This window comes from Calonectris borealis, chromosome 7 (genome assembly GCF_964195595.1).
Source record: "Calonectris borealis chromosome 7, bCalBor7.hap1.2, whole genome shotgun sequence".
NCBI lineage: Eukaryota > Metazoa > Chordata > Aves > Procellariiformes > Procellariidae > Calonectris > Calonectris borealis.
The window spans coordinates 18368524-18389152 of NC_134318.1; the positions used below are offsets into that span (position 1 = coordinate 18368524).

General features: G+C 35.2%; 1 protein-coding gene across 10 annotated transcripts in view; it reads left to right on the forward strand.

Moving 5' to 3' along the window:
- The window catches only part of KCNMA1 (potassium calcium-activated channel subfamily M alpha 1), a 526570-nt gene that overhangs the window by 388996 nt on the left and 116945 nt on the right, over nucleotides 1–20629 (forward strand). For all 10 annotated transcript variants that reach the window (XM_075154402.1, XM_075154386.1, XM_075154389.1 and 7 more), the window contains exons 15-16: nucleotides 1464–1573; nucleotides 11512–11580. In XM_075154402.1, the coding sequence (XP_075010503.1) occupies nucleotides 1464–1573; nucleotides 11512–11580 (179 nt within the window). The remainder of the gene's footprint in view (nucleotides 1–1463; nucleotides 1574–11511; nucleotides 11581–20629) is intronic.

Consider the following 20629-nt stretch of genomic DNA (forward strand, 5'->3'; position numbering starts at 1 on the left):
TCTGCAAAGAATAATATATAGCTTTTATACATGAACTAAATTACAAGATAAATATTTCCATGATTCGTAAAATCATGTGCCTTATTTAAGAAAATTAAAATCTTTGATCTCTCAATCTCTCTCTTTTTACTTGTTTCCTGATGAAAATGTAGTAATGTAAAAAAAAAAACACATTATTTTTGCTAGTCTGATGTAATTGACATGTTTCTCGCTAATTTCATATATACTGTATTATCATACATACATTTTTGGTGCTGTGTGTAATTCTTGCAAGCATGAATTTCTCTGTTCGCAGAATTTATATAACACAATTAGTGAATAAAGCCAAAGAGATAATTACACGCAGGAATGTCCCATTGTGGTTGAAATTTTTGCTCTATTTTAATGTGATGTAATAAATAGGGAAGCAACTGTTTGACGTGAAGCCTTAGATATTTCAGGCTGTGTGTTTGTGGTGGTTTCCGTAGTTTGCCTAGGAAGGTCTCATTGGGAATGACAGTCAAATCTCAAACAAACTTTGGATGAGGGCACAAATTACTGTATAGAGAACTGGGATTTCAACAGTGAACAGGTTCAGCATATGCTATATTTCCAGTCATATCAGCTAGCTTTTTATTTGCTCTTCTGAATTATAGTGCTGTTCCTACTGATGGATACTAAGCGGCTTGATCCAGTTACCTTAATGTAGGTGTTTGATGCTAATTGAAAGACCTTGTAGAGTGTCTGAGACATAAGCTTTATAGATATGACACAGCATCCACAGACCCCCAGGGCAGCAGCTGCAAGCTAGGTGGGATTGCATGCACATCTCAAATATCACTAGAAACTTCTGATTAGGCAAATATATTGAGCTTTTGATGGTAGTCCTGTAGCACCTCTGACTTGTTTTCCTTCATACCTTCAACAGTAAAATATCTCTGAATTGAGCAATAACAGTTTTCTTCAGTGGTTGTCCTAAAGCACTGATGACCATTGAAGAAATTGTTTCAATATGTTTCTCATGTTTCCTTGTTAGTTATAGATGCAGAGAAGAAAAAAAATTATAATTTTAAACGATGAGTTTTAAATGCTGATGGACTTCTAAACAAGGTGAAAATAATTGAAACATTGTTAGAGAGACTCAAATAACAATATAATGCATCCATTTCACTAGAGAATTTTCAGAAAGAGAAAACTGAGAAACTTTTTTCCTCAAGCTCTCTACAGCCTTATTTCACCTCATGCTGAATGTGCTTGCCAAGAATTGAGTGTGTTATTTTTACATAGGGTACTTGATTTACTGACTGCATGGACTTTTTTTTTTGTATTCCAGGAAATCCTGTAAAAATAAGCAATATTACTTGCCATAACAGTCTACTGACTTATTTGTTAAAATCTGATTCATGTTTAAGCAGTTATTTGTAAATTTTAAAGAAAGCTTTTGGTTTTATTCAGAACTCTGCATCTGTGTTTCTTTGTTTTAGATTGAGGAGGATACGTGGCAGAAATACTACCTGGAAGGAGTTGCAAATGAAATGTATACAGAATATCTGTCTAGTGCCTTTGTGGGTTTGTCCTTCCCTGCAGTTTGTGAGTAAGTAGAAATACGTATTAATATACATAAGTATTTGCCTTCTCTCAAGTGAAATCTAAGGTTTCTGCAGGAGACCTTTTCACTCCGCTACAGTCCTAATGTTGCTACATCAGATGGGATCCAATAAGATAAACATTAAAGCAATCACTGCATGGAAGCATTCCAAACATTGTAATGCCTGTTTTCAGAAGAGATTTGGAATTAAGTGATTGTAAATGAATGCATAAATGTTTTCAGTGTTGAACAAATTCATCAGCAATCCATTTAAACTGAATTATTTACTTGTAAGTGCTGTCCTATTGTTTCTTCTAATGATTCCCATTCTTTGAATAGTGGTTGTCAGTGTCACTGTCTTGGCTTATGTCCCATTCCAAGGAAACTATTCATTAATTGAAACAGATGTAGTAGAGTCATATAAGCAGTGTGGCATCCAGAGCTCTGTGGAACTGGTTGCAAACCACTTTTAACAAGTGAAATATGTCAGAAAAAATATGTCTATTCTGTAATGAGAAAGGAGTATTTAAAGCATATAGTATATAACCATAGCATAAGCCATGCTACAACTTTGTTTCTAGAGAAATCCTTATATTTGTCCTAGAATGATTCTGTGAATGAGAGATTTGTACGCACAAGGTTTCTATGGTAAATACTGTGGCCACAAACATAGTCAGGATAGTTTAGCACAGTCATATTTCCTCTTCTGTTGGCATCATTCTTCATTACAGCCATAGCAAAAGGTCACAACAAAGACTGTGGACAGCTTTTGCTAGGCACTGTTCAAGTGCTTAAAAAGAAACAGACCCTACTCTGAAGAGTTTGATGTCTAACTAGATAACATAGAAAAACTTCTGCAGACTCCGTTCTTAGAGGAGGAAATAAAGGATGAAGATATTATCTCTTATGTAAAGGAGAATGATTTTGCTTTAACTCCTCTCATTTCTCCCACCTTTTCTGATTTTTACAGTATCATAAACATAGGTTATGGCGTAAGAATGAGGAAGAAACAACCGTTAGACAAATGTTATCCATTTAGAAACCTGTCTTTTTCTCGAATGTAGCTATGACAGAGCCCAGTCTTCAATTTGCTAGTCAAATGAAGGGGCTCACAATCCATTCCCCCACTGTGTTAACTAGACTGTGACTAGGTTATTGAGGGAAAGTGTTTATTACCATAAGCACAAAACTTTGCCTGGATATCTTGAAATTGAAAATCTCATAACATATTGTAGGAATTTGTATTATATTCAGAATGAACGGTAATTTGTGCTGTTTATACTACCTACAATCATGAAAACTAAATCTCCGTGCCAAACCACTGTCAAACATAGAGTTTCTATAGGAGTTCTTAGAAACATGTGACTGAGACGGTAATTGACATGAAGCTGACAGTCATTTAACTGTGCAGGTAGAGCTGAGATAAAATAATCAATAAAGAAAGGGCGATTATTGAGATTTAGAAACACGTCTAAACTTCGAAGCTCTCCTCAAGCATTTGATTATCTGGAGGCTTAATTAACTGTGTTTCCTAGTTTAAATTAAGGAAAAAGATTTATCTCAAATTTTCCAACGGTTTAATAACTCTATTAAAATCTATTAAAGCACATTGAAAGTTAAAATGTAGTGTTACATATTAATGAGATTGGTGCATAGGTATTTTCATTACCGTAAGAATTGGCTATTCAATTTCCAGAAGAACCAAAGGACAGCAAAAAGTCCGTTGCATTGGTTTGTGAAGGGGAAATAAAATCAGTGGACAGGCTTAGTGTGATATACAGACTTTGAGAACAGTTTTTGTAGTTTAGCTTTTAAAATTCATGTAGTTAATGACATTTTAAAACCCTGAAACTAAATGAGATGTGCTGCTTCCTCAGGTTATTGGTCTTGATTGCCAGTCTAGGAATGTGATTCTTTGGTAAATAGGCTGCCATATGATTTGGATAACAAACATAAAGAGAGTGCAGAAACATCTCCTCTTTCATTGGGGATGGGACACTCAATATTGTTGAAGAATTTCAAGCTTTTGTTGTCAACACCAGGGTGAAGAATTAGATAGAAATAGAAGTTAATATCAGTCTGCAAGTTTTATTTATAACTCTGAGTATATGTGTGTGTACTGTGTGAACATATTCCCACTAATATGTTTTCAATACATGAATGTAATTCCTATCACATTGTGCCCTTGGATATTATTGGACCAGGTGTGGATGATGCTGACTGAAGAGTAAACTAGCCAAACTATTCCCCACTAGCACAGAATCTTCTAGTGGGCCTTCTAATATTTACTAATGCAAGACTAACATTCACCCAGGTTCTAGGCTCACCATTCTCCACCCAAAAAGTTTCCTGGGGGGGGTAGGATTGCCTCTATGGGTTCACACTTGTGACCTAGCAGTGGAAACTGCATATGAAAGGTGTCCACTTCTCTTAATATATGTTAAATTGGGCCCATTTGCTGTTGGTTCTATTTTTGAAGTCACTCATTCAATCAAATGTCATAGCCATGTTTTAATAAAAGGCAAAATTATAGAGATGTCATTATCTCTGTATTTGTGCAGCCTATTGTTGCATGGTTTATAACTATATTCCCACATTTGTCATGAAATTTTTTGTATGTTTTTATAACAGACTGTTTGGGGAGCTAATGACAGAAATTTTAGAAACTTCACTGTCCTGACAAAGGAGAACTAAGTTAGGCGAGTAGGTGTCACTCAGCACTTGTCTGCATTCTGTCTCAGCTCCACAACAGACTATTTCGCTTCTGGATATATTCATAGTAGTAGCACTTCCTAGTCTGAGAGTGACTCCAAATTAAGCCAGTCTTTCACAGAGCAAGAACAGCATGGGCTACCTGTAACTGTCAAGTTCTTGCTTCTATCTTTGTATCATTCTTTTCGACTAGATTTCTGACTTGTCTCAGAGGGTGAGGTAAATCTTAGGCACTTTTGAACTCTCAAGACTTAAGCCACACATAATATGACCAGTACAGTTTTCTGCCTCTCTGAAGCAGTGATGCTGGATCAGTCCATACCAGTCAAATTAAGAACTTTTGCCTGAACCCAGGATTTTATTGCAGGTGGGTGTCAAATTTTAGACTCCACAAACCTAAGCTCAGCTCAGGTAGTGGCCAAGCCACAAGACAGCTTCTAGACTGACATGACTCTAAATGAAGCTTTCCATCTTCTGACTGTGATTAAAATCAGACTCCATCTGATTCTGCCAGAGATGTTTCCTATATTTTACACTTTCCTCCAAGTGCTCTCAGAAACTCTCCTCTGGGCCCCCCCAGCAAAAGGTTGGCCGCTCCCACTGCCTCCAGCCAGCCAACGAATGTGTGCTAAATAGCCTCCTCAGGCACACCTGTGAGACAGCAAGAGCCAACACGTGAAAACAGATGTCCCACTGCGCTCCCTAACTTCATCTCAGTGGACAGCAACCTTTTCACAAGTATGAAAAGGCTGCTTCAGTAGAAAAGTATCCATAGATCAGCACAGAGGCCTTGCAGCTTCCCACAGTTCTTTCTTCTTTAATGCATTTAAAGTATGGAGGCCTATGTTACCGTTACCAATGCTTACACCATAGTTTTGGATAACCTGGATTTTACTACACTTGGTACAAACAATAACTAGGGGGTTAGTAATTGCTGGACAAATTTTGGTTTATTAATTCAAAATTCTGTATATGTGGCAGCCATGTTTCCTGTCCATACCTAGAAAACTAACAATGCCCACTTCTATAAAGCAAGCTTAGTTTCTTTGTGCTTAAAACCTTCAGTAGAGCTCTTACAGGAACAACATCCTTACTTAGTTTTCTTATTCCAACAAGATCAGCTTTATGGAAGCCAGAAAAAACAGTGGAGTGATAGTTTTGTTTAGCAGGTTAAAAGTACACAAAATTAACGAAAGACAAATATTTATGAAACTATTTTGGCCTAGTGTGTATTGCAGTAGGATGTATTCCATAACACTTCACAGCACTTCCATTGCATTTCAAATCAGGAACCATCTCGTGAACCAAGATAGTATTTGATGTGGGAAATACAGAGAAAAATCAATGTAGTGTTCTGCATTGACATTTCTTACATTCAGTATTTTCATAACAGACTGACAGGTCAGCAACCAAACACTGTTAAATATTCAGCTCACGTTCTCACTACCATCCTAGTAATGGTAGTGGTATCCACTACCGTGAGCAGCAGATTTATTTGCTCACCTGCTCTTGGTCTTATCAGCAGCCACTGACTGGAACTGGTACAAATAATTAATTTGTATGAAGTGCTTCTGTGTATGTATATGTGTATATAGAGAGAGTAATGTATGTCATTATGAGTGATGCACGTCATATTATCATGAGTGACATAAGTCACTCTCTACACACTCTATTAGATTGTTTATGTAATGACTCATGAACCCACTAGAAAAGAGCCTGATCTTTATCAAGATTTACCCATATTTTCTATATGCTTTTGTATTAAAATGTATACTTGGTATTCTGTAGTCCCTCTGGATGTCTACTTTTCCTGCTACCATGAATTTCAAATTATCCTAGTAGAGTTCCAGTTGTGGAGGTCTTTTTCCACTGTGCTAGGTTTAAAGAGTACTTTAACTTTTTTGATTGATTTATGCAAACCTTGGCCTTTTTTTTCTTTTTCTTTTTTTTTTCTTTTTTCTTTTTTTTTCTTTTTCTTTCTTTTTCCTTTTTCCTTTTTTCCTTTTTTCCTTTTTCCTTTTTTCCTTCCCCTTCCCCTCCCTTCCCTCCCTTCCCCTCCTTTCCCCCCCTTCCCCCCCTTTCCCACCCTTCCCCCCCCCTTTCCTTTTTTTTTCTTTTTGCCTTTTTTTTTCCCCCTCTCCCATCTGTTACCCTGTTGGAGACAGGAAGCTCATGTATTGTAACCTTCAACCACAAGATCATTTAAAGACTGGGGAGACAAGAACCCTTTCCAGATACTTCCCATGATGAGCCTTCAAAGATAAAGTAGCTTCATATTATGATTTAACTAAGTGTGCTGGTTTTGGCTGGGGTAGAGTTCATTTTCTTCATAGAAGCTAGTACGGGGCTGTGTTTTGGATTTGTGCTGGAAACAGTGTTGATAACACAGGGATGTTTTCATTCCTGCTGAGCAGTGCTTACACAGAGTCAAGGCCTTTTCTGCTCCTCACCCCACCCCACCAGCGAGGAGGCTGGGGGTGCACAAGAAGCTGGGAGGGGACACAGCTGGGGCAGCTGACCCCAACTGACCAAAGGGATATCCCATATCATATGACATCATGCTCAGCATATAAAGCTGGGGGAAGAAGAAGGAAGGGGGGGATGTTGGGAGTGATGGCGTTTGTCTTCCCAAGTAACCGTTATGTGTGATGGAGCCCTACTTTCCTGGGGATGGCTGAACACCTGCCTGCCAATGGGAAGCAGGGAATGAATTCCTTGTTTTGCTTTGCTTGCGCGCGCAGCTTTTGCTTTACCTATTCAACTGTCTTTATCTCAACCCACGAGTTTTCTCACTTTCACCCTTCTGATTCTCTCCCCCATCCCACCGGGGGGAGTGAGCAAGCAGCTGTGTGGTGCTTAGTTGCTGACTGGGGTTAAACCACGACACCAAACAAAAGAAGAGAGTTCAAAACTTGTGTATTGTATTCAGATACATCAGGGAAATGTTTACTTGAAGTACTAAAGTACATTTAAAGTGTTGCCATGCAGGTGCCTTAGGCATTGTTTGCATGTAATACTTTTCATCAGTTTCAAATCTTCCTCTGATACATCTATTGGTTCCTGACTCTGACTAAAGAAATTAAAAAGTGCATTCTTCAGTGTTTTGACAGTAAGTGTGAACAATGTTTTTCATGCACTGAACCTGGCAATGAGTATTGCTTTGTAGCCAGTGATTCATAACTTGCAAAATATAAAATTCTATTGTGTTTCATTTTATTGGTGAGATGGGATTAGACTGGAAAACATACCTTGAATATGTGGTATCTCTGTATCTCTTCACCGCTGAGATTATGGTTAAAATTCTAATCTAACATGGAACTGCCCACTTAACTAAAGCCTGTCTAGTAAACTAAACTCCACACTGGCATTGTTCACTAATCATTAAGCTAATGATTCCATTATTTCATTGGAGTTACTTCTACTCCACATCAATGTAAGATATATAGCAATCACAGATTCAGAAACATCTGCATGATTACAGATACACACTGCACAGCCTTATTTTTTTCATTCTCCTATATGTCTGAGCTGCCTGTTAGGATTTCTTATCCTTTTGCAGAATGTTTAAAGTTTTTGCTGTCTTTCTGAGGTGTAAATAATAAGTCAACACCATGCAAGTTAAACAGTATTATAAGTGTAATAGTAGTTAAGTACTCTTACTTTTTGAGCAAATTTTCCACTGGTAGCCAGTGAATTTTTCCTAATTTATATGAAACTACAGGAGTTGCAACTAATATTGCGACAACACCAGTGCCTTCTGTATTATGTATGTGATAGATTTCAGCCAGTGGCTTTCCATTTCTTAGCATCTCTAATTTCTGATTCCTCCTCTAACTTCTCTTTTCACATGCTCTCTTGTAGCATACTTAAAAAGGTCCAGCAATTCTAATGCAGTAGTAGAAGTGCGTATAATGATCTAGTAATACACCTGTAAAATACATCTCAAATATTTTAACAAGACCCCCAAAACTCTTGCTAACAAACTTATCATTTTACACTTGATCAGATAACCATTTACATCAGTGCTTACTTTTACATTTTTGAGAAGTTATGTGAAATTCTACTATTGCAGTATTTGCTTAAATTTTTTTCCTTGCCTGAGCAATACATGAGTGCTTAACATCTGGAAGAACCCAGCTGTAGCTTGAAAGCACAAGGTGCCCATGCTTTTGCCAGTTTCATGTGATTGGAAATTAGCTGAGCCTGACATTAAAAAACCTTAAAAATAGATATTTTGGTTATTAAATAGATATTATGATAATTTCTATTCCAACATATGAACTTTATTGACTGCACTGGTTTTAGACACTGCTGCTCCATAAAAGTAAAGTACCTGATATTCTCATACTTCCAACTCCTAAGGAACACAGTGTACTAGCAAGTACCAAAGAAAGCACCAGTTGCCAATGTGCATAAAAAATAGTTTGAAAAGAAGAAAAAAAAATTTATGAAAGAATTCTGATACTGTAAGTAATTTGTTCAGCTTAAGATGCTACCATAAGATACTACTTTTTTATCAGGAATTATATTTTTCCATACATTTTTCATTAGGTGAATAGCAACGTGATTTATCCTATATCAAAATACTTTTGCTAACTGCAGCTGAACCAAAGTATGGAAGTAGATTGAAAGTACTTTTTCTCTCCTGAGGAAAGTACCTATTCCTTTGTCAAAAGTAGTTCAGCTAAAAGTGTTATAACTGACCCTGAGGAGAAACCTGAATGTTTTATGGTGTACAAGATTTTAATCAAAAATTTGTTTGAAAAGAAAAAACTTCCTTCCAGTAGATTTCCTAATTAAAATTCTTTCTTAAATGTTTGGTACAAAATTAAATAATTAAGAACTAATAAAGGTTATATCTTCATGTTTTGCTGCTCAGAAAGGAGAATTATAACTTCTTTAATTTCTAAATATCCCAGTACTTTCACATGCAAGTAATACAGCAGGTATCTATGGTTAATTTATGCCAATGATAGTCTTACCAGTAAAGAAGGAAGATATAATGTCAAACACAATTTATTTGTCTCTGGTAGATAGAAACAGTCGGATTCAAATTCTTAAGAGCCTTTGTTCATGACCATCTGTGTTCATCAGTAGTTAGCAGATGATGCTGACAGTTGAAAATAAAATAGAAATTGATGCCTCATGTACTGTCATTGACAATTTTTGTGGACTTCTACATAATAATTTGAGGTAAAAAGTGTTCTAACTTCTTATTACAAGGTTCTTTATGTATTTGGGGAAAAAAAGCAGGTATAAGGTCTTTCTGTTTCTCATTTTAATCATATCAAACTACATTTCCACAATACAGTTAAATGGTGAGACTTATTAATCCTAATGTTTAATTGCATGGCCAAGTGCATGTAAACCTATTTATTTTACCACTTAAATATTTTTAGTAAATCTATAGATTGGAATGAGATACTGATGCCAAATATTAGGGTAGCATTGTGCTTATATCTTTATGTTGGGTTTGTTGGGTTTTTTTCTTTTTAGGAAGATAGATAGATAGATTATCAAATACTAAAAAAACAAGGAAGAGAAGTTAAGTGTGTTTCCTAAAGGAATGTAGGTGGTCAAAATAAAAAAAATAGTTTTAGAACTCTTGACATTCATGGCTCATGAAGTTGTATTTTATTATATCATCTCTTTTAAAATAGATACCTAATAGTCTTAATACAACATATAGGGTACTCTAGAGTTAAAATGTTTGAAAATTGATTTTTGATTTTATTTTTCTTTTTTTTTGAAGCTGATAGTCAGGCTTCACTAACTTGTTAATATTGTGGGAGGTGATGGGCTAATCAAGAATTCAGTAACGATCAGGATTTTGTCTGCCCATTTCTGACATTTGTTGGAGTTCTGGGGGTAGAATAAGAGTTTTAATTGATTTTGAACAAAAGTTAAATGAATCTTGCCCCTATTTGTCTTTCTGTGTTACTTCCCAATACTGAGATATCACCTGCCTCCCCAGACAAGGAGACTACAGAGGTACTTTTACAATCCTTTAAAAGGAAAATTTTTGAAGAAAAAATATACTCAAGCATTACATTGCAAAACTTAGTGCAAAGTAAATTCTATTGTACATATCCTTATGTGATATGCAGCACATTGCCTCAGTGTTGTCAGCACCCTTACATCTATGTTTATCTGTAATTATTCTTTTATCCTGAAGAAATAGCAGAAATTAAGTGTTCACAGTGATTTCTGAAACTTATTATAGAAATGGAATATTATCAGTTCAGCAGCCAATTCCTTGTTTTCTGCTAAGTATGTGACTTATGCAAAGTATGCAGAATATTGCTTAGATTTGCTTAAAGAAAATAAATATTCTCAAAATATATGCAAAAATATTAATAACACTGAAGGAAGGACATTTGTAGCGAAGCACTGAGCACTGGAAAAGTTAGTGTATGATATAGAAGATGGCAGCCATCTCATTGAAAGGTGAGCCCTAGAATAATTTGTGACAAATTCATAGAACAGGAAGCAAGTAGCACTGAATTTGCATACACTTCAATGAAAAAATTGGAAAATGGCTTCTAGTTATTTTTTTAAAAATGGTTGGTTTCTTTGTTTATTCTCAGAGAGCCTATTAGCTTGAAGCAAATGGTGTTGTGCTAACTCACAGTTCTGCAAGTCTATGAATATCACCCTTGAGTTGTTTTAATAAATAGCCACTTGTACAGACTTTTACAACTTAAAAAAATGTATATTACAGTATCAGAGTGTACTTCCTATATATTGGTCACGAATTGCTTCCAGTTATCCTGTTTCTCTGTGATGGTATTTGGCAAATATTGATTTATTAATAGTGTACTGTCATTTTAATTCAGTACATACATATTTTCTAAGGAATGCACACTACAATCAACATATGGCTGAATTCCAGCAAAGATTTGAAAAATTTCCTCAAGACATCCACAACTATAGCCAAATGCAATTTTATATTGTGTATCATGACCTTTGTTATTATTACTTAAGTAGACTTAGGAACACAGTGTTGGTGCTTATGCTACTGTTCTCAATTTGTCAGTTTATATTTTTAGGAAAATATGTGTTTATTATCTTCAAAATAGACCTAAATATATGTTCTGTGTATACCTAACTGAAAAAATGGGAAAAGATCTTAGTGTAAGTTCTCAAAGAAAATACATACCCTACAGCCATCTCTACATATGTGATGTTGGTTATGAAAAAGGACTGACTCTTGGCCTCTTCTCTTTCTGCAGACTGGTGTTTGCGAAACTAAAGCTCTTAATGATAGCCATAGAATACAAGTCGGAAAAACGAGAAAGCAGGTATGTCCAATGCCTAAAAATTTTGAAGTTCTGGAATGCACTGTCGAGAATTTTGCTTGCTTTTTTTTCAGAGTGAACATAGCTATTATATTTTTGAAACATTTCAGAGTATAATTAGCATGCCATCACATTACACCATTTCGCATAGCACTGAAAGGCTTTTATTTCTGCCCCATGCTTCTTCCCTAAAGTTAATTTAAGTCAGAACATTTAATAGAAGGTGGGGGGGACAGTGATACATATGTCCCATCTCCAGAAGTGCAATTCATTTTTACTTAAACAAAAATTTACAATGTTTTTGTTCATAGTCTATCAGTTTTAATTGGAGGTCCAACTTATTTTACTGAAAATGGAAAAGTGGAAAACAGATGTGATATCAAAACTCGTTATGGTGATGTGTATTCTCAAAATGTCATTTAAATGAGTTTGGAAGAACCAATTTAGATAGGATACAGGATAAACATAGTATTTATATGGTATCTGTTCTGACAAATCTTGCATGTATGAATAATATCATGAAACTGGAAAAGATTAATTTAGCCTTGAAATTACTTACTGGCTGATTCCTTTCCTCAACCAAAAAGAAAAAAAATTCGTTATTATTAGTACAGATTCACAGACAGGAAAAGAAGTGTTTCTTGCGTTTTTTTTGTACAAAAATTCATAAAAATCCGAGTGAACATTGGAGTCAATCTTCTATCAACTTGTCCATCAGTGCTTTACACCACATCCATTTTTGTATAACAAAAATGTTATAAATGTGCTCTGCAACATGTGGAGGGGCATATAATAAAAATATGACAATACTCACTCTGAGCTGAATTCTATTTTCCTCTGTCAAAAACTATATTCTGTACCACTGTGGCAAATCTGGAACGATACATACTAGTTCATCTTATTTTTGGCCACTAATTACCTAAAACTTTTGAGGGCAATTGTTTCTCCTCACAGGAGAACCAATTCTGTCATTTGAGCTCATGCCACAATTTCTGAGGGTTTGAAAGTTTATTTTAATGTTTGTAATTATATGTTGTCATTTTTCTTTATTAAAAATATCTATAAAACCTATGTGGGGCATTTGACATGGAAAATGCAATGTTACAACTGCTTATAAGATTATTTCGATGCCCTTTAGTTGATTTTGCTTGACTCTTTCCTGTGTTATACAGTGATATGTGAAGTGGTGTATGTGCTATTGGATATTATTTTTGTCTACACTATGCTGATTAAGAAATCCTTTTTTTTTTTTTTTAAATACCAGATTTTTTTTAATGTTTCCGGCTCCCATGGGCTCTTAAAATACTTTTTCATTGAATGATTTCATTCCGCATTAGCTAATGGAAAGCAAATAATTTATTATTCTTTTGTCTCTGAACAGTTTAATCTCTTCCTAGAAAAAAGAAAAATACGATAGTAACAGCAGTGGAAGTATTTACCAGATTTTGTATTTCTCATATTAGAAAATATTTGGTTTCTGTTGGTTGTCCTAAGAATTATTGCCCAACTTTCGGTTGTCATTACTTCAGTTGTCATTTACTTACATGAGTGCTAATATTACAGTCTTTTTCAGTAATAACAGATTATTCATGGCTTCCATATCATTCTTTGCACTAACTTCAGTGGGAGTTGGATTGAGTTCTTAATCACAAGGTGATGCAGAGGATCCCACAAAAAGTAACACAATGTGATCCAATAACACAATCATATATTCCTCCTTACTTAAAGCCACGCAGGTAACAGTTCACAATTAATTAATGTGGTAGAAAAAAAGAGCCTAAAAATTGCAGGAAACAATACTAACAAAAGGATGTAAACAGCTGGATTTTGTGAATACCTATGTAACAAGAGGAGAGCATGTAAGCTAGATATTCACATTTTCTTATAACCCTGATCCACAGTAATATTTGCTGACTTTATTAACCAGTGATAATTTTATAGTCACTGTTCGGTGAATCACAAAGCTACCTGCAGCATATCTTTACTGTTCTACTTATTCCTGTGCTCTTCAACCCAAATATGTTAAGTACATATTTTTGGTTTTCTGAGCTGGAGCCTTTTAGTCTAACTAGAAAGGTAATGGAACAAAACTTCAGTTTCTCGCTTCTTAGGTATACTTGCATTTCCTTGCATCTTATTAAATGAAAAGATGGGGAATTAAGATAAAAATTAGAATAACATGGTTTACAAGTGCAAGCTGTCTTTGAACAAGATAAATTTGACATTTGCCAATTATATTTGTTGTTGATTTTTGAAATATTTTATTCTACTTCATATCTTAAGTTCTTATTTGGTAATTCTTCATAAAGATGAGGGGGAAACTGATTATGGTACCCTTTTAGCTTTCACTCTTTATGAGAGTGACCAACAGTAGATATGTGCTGATTTATTTTATGATTATAGTTTAGATTCATATTTTGTAAAACTATTGAGACGTTTTACATAGTTTACTATTTAGAGCCATAATGGCAAATATAAATGAAAATTTAGAATATTATCTAGGGTGGCACCCTTTTATTAAGAGCAAGTATTTCCTGCCAGAGCTGAGACAGGTCTAGGACCGGTATTTTCAGGAGCAGAGAAAATTTTCAAAGCATTCTTTCTACCTAAGAGATGAGAAGATCTTACTCCCACCAGTTTAATTTTCGTTACTAGTCATAATAGAATATCTATATAAGTAAATTATATATCTGATTTTTTACTTACACAGGGAGTTTCCTTTTAAGATTAGTTTCATCTGCCTTCATCACGTTGCACTCAGAGCTAAAGCAACGCAAAGTGAATTCAGAAGTGTGTGCAGCTCTCAAAAGTGGTAATGTGAGAGCATTCTAGATTTCCTAATCCCCTCTCTAAGTTTTCACCTCAGTGTTAAGGATAAATCCTAGTACCATTTTAAGTCAATGGCAGAATTTTCATTGACTTTGTTAATGTCTTCATTACATGTAGAATGGCATAAATACTCACTTACCTATGCAGGCAGTCTCCTAGATGTTGGTTTTCTAAAGTGTTCTGATTTACAGCCAAATTCTGTTAACTCTACCATAGGGAATTTGAGATCAATAGTAATTATAAATCATCAGAACTCTATCCAAGCTAATATTAATGTACAAGTTAGCAGTGGCTGAGCTTCCAACTGCTTGCAGTTGGATTTTTTCTCGTTTTTTCTTGACTCCTAATAAAGCTACAAAAAACAGTAAGCACACCTTGATAGCATGTTTTGACAGTATTAGATTGTTAATTATAAACAATTTGTGATTTTACAAGATTGCTTAAAAGCAGAATTTAAACGTTTTCAAGCCTAAATATAGGTAATATAGTCATAGATATAATAAATACAAACTAATTTTCAAATAATGGGTAAAGTATCTGTAGTATGTTTATCTTTTTAGGCAACTGTTTCTCATCAAGGTATCTTAAAGATTAATTAAAATAGCCACGATTAATTTTTTTTTTACCTTTACATTTATATATTTAATAATGTTTAAATTAGAGCTCAGTTATCAAAGAAACCTCTGAGTTTACAAAACGTGGCTGAATTTAGTGGGCTTCTGACCAGCTACTAAAGTCTGTACTTTAGTGGTTCCATGTCACAATATGAGTTAGCCATTCCTTCATCTCTAATTAGTATCTGGGAATATTAAAATCAGTTATTAAGAGTAGGAAGCACTTCTTAAATAAGTTTTTGTGTCCCTGATGCAAGCCAAATACTTTAGCTTAAAAAATGGTCTGTCTTGGTTCATTTGTAGAGAGGTTTTGTTTCTTCTGTAGGAAAAATGCTGAAGGAACGTTGAGAACATCAACCTGAAAATGTCCCAGTAGAGCTTGCTGAATAGATAGCAAAAAATATCAGTTCAAAATGCAGACATTCAAACGCCTCATCTGAAATCCCTTTTAGAGATATTTTTACCTTCCTTTTTCCCTTTATTTTTTTTTTCCACATGAGTAAGCAAGAAGGAAAGCCTAACCGGGATTCTTCCCTCCTGCACCCCATGTTTACTCCTCTTGTTAAATTTTCTCTTTGTCTATCCATATATTTGTTCTCATTCTCAGCAGAAAAACCTTTGAGCCTTGAAGACTTTTAAATAAAGGGTTTTTTTGCTTTTGCTTTGGTGTCAGTTGATTTCTTATCAAAGTGTTTGATTTGCAATTTTTTTCTTGTCGTTTGCAGAAGCCGAAAGCGGTATGCCCTCTTCGTTACCTTTCCTTCCAACCTCAATCCTACCTCCACTCCTTCTAACTTCAGGACTAATTCCTTGCCAAGAACACAGGAAGATAACATCTTTGTCTATCTTTCTCTGTATATACACACACACACATATATATATTTTCATCTGTCTGTGTGTGTATATATATATATCTGCGTGTATATTTATATATTTATATATGAGCCCCCCAATCTCTAAAGAGGAGAGAGAACAGCGTTTTTCTCTCCATTGGTTCTTGTGACTCATGCACTAACTTCTTTGCAGGAAGTACAAAATGAAACAGTATAAGTTTTTTAGGCTTTTTTTTTTTGCCCTTGTGGAGTCATTGGTGTATCAGATTGTTGCATTTGAAAAGCCAACTATACTTTTAACATCTCCCCTCCTCTTTTTTCATTTGTACTGTGTTGTGACGATGTATATTTCGTCTTTACCAGCCCTTGTGATGCCATATTGTCTCCATATTCACACCTTCATTGATGTCCTTCTTTCCCCAGAGTCCTCCTTCAAAACACGTCTTCCAATACAGTAGTTCATGTTCTCTTGTAATCTCACCTTCCATTAACAACAACCAAATACCTGATTCTTTGCATTGCTGGTCCTGTTTTAAGCCCAGTTATTCATAATACAGTACTCATTAAAGCTATTGTACTCTTCCAGTGAAAGTGCCATGGATAGTTTGTACTATATGTCACATTCATTTTAATGACATTTATTAAGCTCATTTATGAAGATGTTACTGAATGTGTTTGTTTCTCAGTTTGGGTTTTTCTTCGGGATGGCATGTTTTGCATTTTCTTTTGGTATACCATGCTGTGAGCCCCTCTCTAGTCTACGTTCTATCTTGCTGCTATTGGTTTGGATGAAGTAAATAAGGCATGCTCTTCCATATCCTCTCCTCTCCTCATCTGTCTTCCCCCTCCCAGCTTTGTTTTTCTAATTGCTTATAGCAGTCTGTCCGACTGTCAGTGGTGCTCTTTGGAGACCCCTTCTCATTGTCCAGACACTTCTTCATCATACTCTCCAAACTTTACTTTCCATGTCTGTTCTGTTGCGTGTGTTGTGTTATATTTATTTTTAGTCTTATTCTCCTGTGGTTTCTGAGTAAATGTGTGAAAAGAGAGGTGGCTTCCTGTCAGTTTGGCATTATTGATATGATCCAACTGCAGAGAAGTTACTGCAACACTTAGCATCTTCAAGGATCTGCAGTTGTTGCACCTCTACTTCGCTTCTTGCTTTTAAGTATATATTATCTTGTGGTGAAGGCATGTTAACGCTGGCATGATGAGCAATATGAAGAAGTGTTGTACCCAGTGAAGTTGCTTGCTCCCAGAATAAAGTATATTGTGCTGCTTCATTGTACTGATAATCAATCACATCTGGAACTAGAAGGAATAATTTAATTGTTTCAAAGTGTATTGAATTCACCAGCACCATTGAACTAGTTTGGACTATGCCCCAATAAAATACCTTATGCACATCCTATAGACCATGACTTAGTAGTTGCTATTGTAAAGAACTTAACTCCTGGGAGCAACCTTTTATATGCTTGTAGTAATTAAGCTTTAATATACGGTAGCATGTAATGTGCACTGTGTCTTTTGCCTTGTATTCTTTTTAGTGTCTTACTGGATTTTTCTGTGTGGAGCAATATGGATCTGAATTAACATCAATGATAGAGCCCAGAAGAAAGAAGCAATACTTATGAGTTACGATCAGTGTGAAGCTGGTATGCACGCAACTCCCACTGTGGGATTTGTGCACCTACCTTCACGCTCCAAAACATACCCTGAAACAAAAAATATTGTCTCAAACTAATTTTGTGATTCTAATTCTATAGTTGTGTGAACGACATGGCACATTTTAAAAGGCCATTATGCTAATAGTGGTGCATTTCATCTGGGCATGGCATGAAGCAATCAAGAATAATAGCTGGTTTTATTTAAAAATGTGGTAGCTATAGTCAGTAATACCACATATCTAGTTTTAGATAATTATTAATAGTTCTTAAACAGTATTATATCTTCCTGATTACTAGATGATATTGCTACTGTTTCAATCACATGGGGAATGGTACAGTACATCTACCACAAGGTTTAAAACAGAGTTGTTACAGCTTTTGTCATTTGTTTAGTCAAAATTTTGCCGTTTGTGTTTCATTTAATTCAACAATTGATCTTTTTTTAGACAGGGATGATGGCAGTTACAAGGGAGTAAAAGGGAGTGTTACTTGAATCAGACAAGTTTCCTTGATGCAGGGATGAACTGTTCAATTGGTCACTGATAATGGGATTCATCTCGCCTACCTTTATCAATCTAAATGTTAGATGTCTAATGTCCTTTTAGTTCTCCAGACTTAATCCATGATTGCAAGGGAAGAGAGAAACAGTTCTTGAAAGCAGCTTCCATTCTAAGATAGATGAGATTAATCCCACCTTTAGTGCTGTCTAAAATGTAACCTTGAAACTAAGAACAAACAAGAATAGTACATAACTGAGGCTGCTGACAAGGAAAATTTTCAAAGAACTCTTCCAGTTTATGTCTCTACTGATTGACCTTATCTATGTCTTCCAGTTTTTAGTCTCCATATAGTGCTGGTAAAATGTTGTTACCCTTCCCTATTTTCTGTGCTGTACTTGCTGGGCATCTCCACATGCCTTTGTCAGCGCAGTTTTAAGACCTTTACTGCACCTCTTCCATCTTAATAAGATTCCTCATTTTTTTCTCAGAGAAGACTGAATTATACAAATCTGAGAGTCATCTACTGTATAAATGCTATGTCTAGATTAAGAGTTCAAAGTTATGTCCATTTACAACTTCAGCAGTAAAGGAAGCCTACTCAGTTTCAAGCTGTGCAAAGCAAATTGTGGAGCCATGCCACTTAGCAAGTGGCCTACCAATAAATACATACCGTGTAATGACGGTTCAGACTCTAAAGCTGATTGGTTGTTTTTTCCATGTGGTTCACATAGAAGATAGCTGAATATTATAGAAAGCTACAGGGAACATTTTTCTTCTTTCAACTGAAATTTTTGTATGCTGAAAATTCATTAGAAATACCATTTTGTATATTCTAATAACATGAAAAGATATCAGCCATCAAACTTTCTAATGCTGTTTCAACCTAAGAAACATAATTTGAGTCCAACACGTATGATATTTGAAAGCAGGAGACAAATAAAAATCACTCAACAGCAGAAATGAGTAAAAAATAAATAGTTGGAGGGAATTAGTCCTGCCCCAAAGTGTCAGTTCACAAATTGTCCTACAGTGCAAACCTCCAACAATCAGGTTCTTCATCAAATATCTTTAAGTTCTGCAAAACATGGAAGACCTGCAATTAGTAATCAAAACCTTAGCTCACTTTTAATGCTTTAAGGGAAGACATAATACGGTATTCTTTATCTAGGTCACAATATTGTTGTATTGTGCAGCCAATCATCCATGCACTACCAAAAAGGCATTGAGCAATGCTCATGTTCTGGGATAGTTTGAGGTAAATAAGAATGGATGAAGAGATATTTACATGTATCTGTATTTTACTGAAGGTAGCATGTATACTTAAAACATCAGAAAGATATAATCCAAGTGAGTTGAATTGATCAAAATTAACACACTGTCAGAGTTACTAACAGATGTCTGTTCTCCACTGACATATGAAAAAGTCATCATATCCTATCTTAACTTTGCATTGAACAATCTGTGTAAAGAGATCCATAAGCATTTGTCTAGAATTTTTCTGACCACATTTGAATTTTTCATTTTTTTTAAACTGTGCATCTCAAATGTGCGCTAATTCCCATTTGTGCTTCACCTGCTTATATTTCAGTCTGGGAACTCAGTTTCAACTGTATAGATACTGTTGTTCCTGATTCTTTCCTGAGCTTTAAGTGTTCAATGTCAGGTTGGGTGGGGCTTTGAGCAATCTGTTCTAGTGAAAAATATCCCTTACTATGGCAAGGGGGTTGGAACTAGATGGTCTTTAATGATCCCTTCCAACCCAAACCATTCTACGATTCATTCTGATTCCTGAGAGTACAACTGAATTCAAGGGTGATTTCTACTTTTTGATGTGTCACGTTTTCATTGCTCTTAGATGCGTGATCTTGCACCTAATTACCAAGTGAATCTTGTTTAGCAAATGGACTAACTTTTGCTAGATGTCAGATAAATGTAAAGCAGAGGTTTCCAAACTGCATATTCTGTTTGGCTTCCAAATTGTTGTATTATCATAGAGTAATGGAACTGGCTTCTCCTAAGTTCATGCTGGTGAAGTACACTAAATTCCCGTTAAACACATTAAATCATATTTAATTTACACATATTCAATTTACATGGCTGTAATTGCCATGTGTTCTAAATGTTTATGTGTGAAGGAGCAAGCAAGTCAAAAGATAATCTGGTTTTTTTGCAGTGACATGTGACGCCTGTCATAAAAAGCTTTGTCTTGAGGAATGTATTTCTGGAACTGGAATTGTTAAGGAAGCTATGACAAAAAGTTTTTTGAGCTTGCTATTACTTGATTAGTTTCTGAGGTAACCTAAACTAGAAATGTTATAAAATTATAAAATCTGATCAAAATCTTTGAAGCTTTTAAAGTATTTGGCATCCTTTGCTTGATTTCATGAGCTGATTTAGGAGATTAAAAGTAAAATTATATTTTATGATAAAAACATATATTTGGAAAAATCAGGGATGTCGTTTTCAACAGCATTTTTTCCAATGTGTGGCACAGAATGTATATGGATTAGCTATATGTATTGCTATTAAACGTAATGAGTTTCTGTCCTTTTTTCCCTTTTCCTATGTCTTCCTATATCTGCAAAACTCCCCAGCCTTGGAGATACATA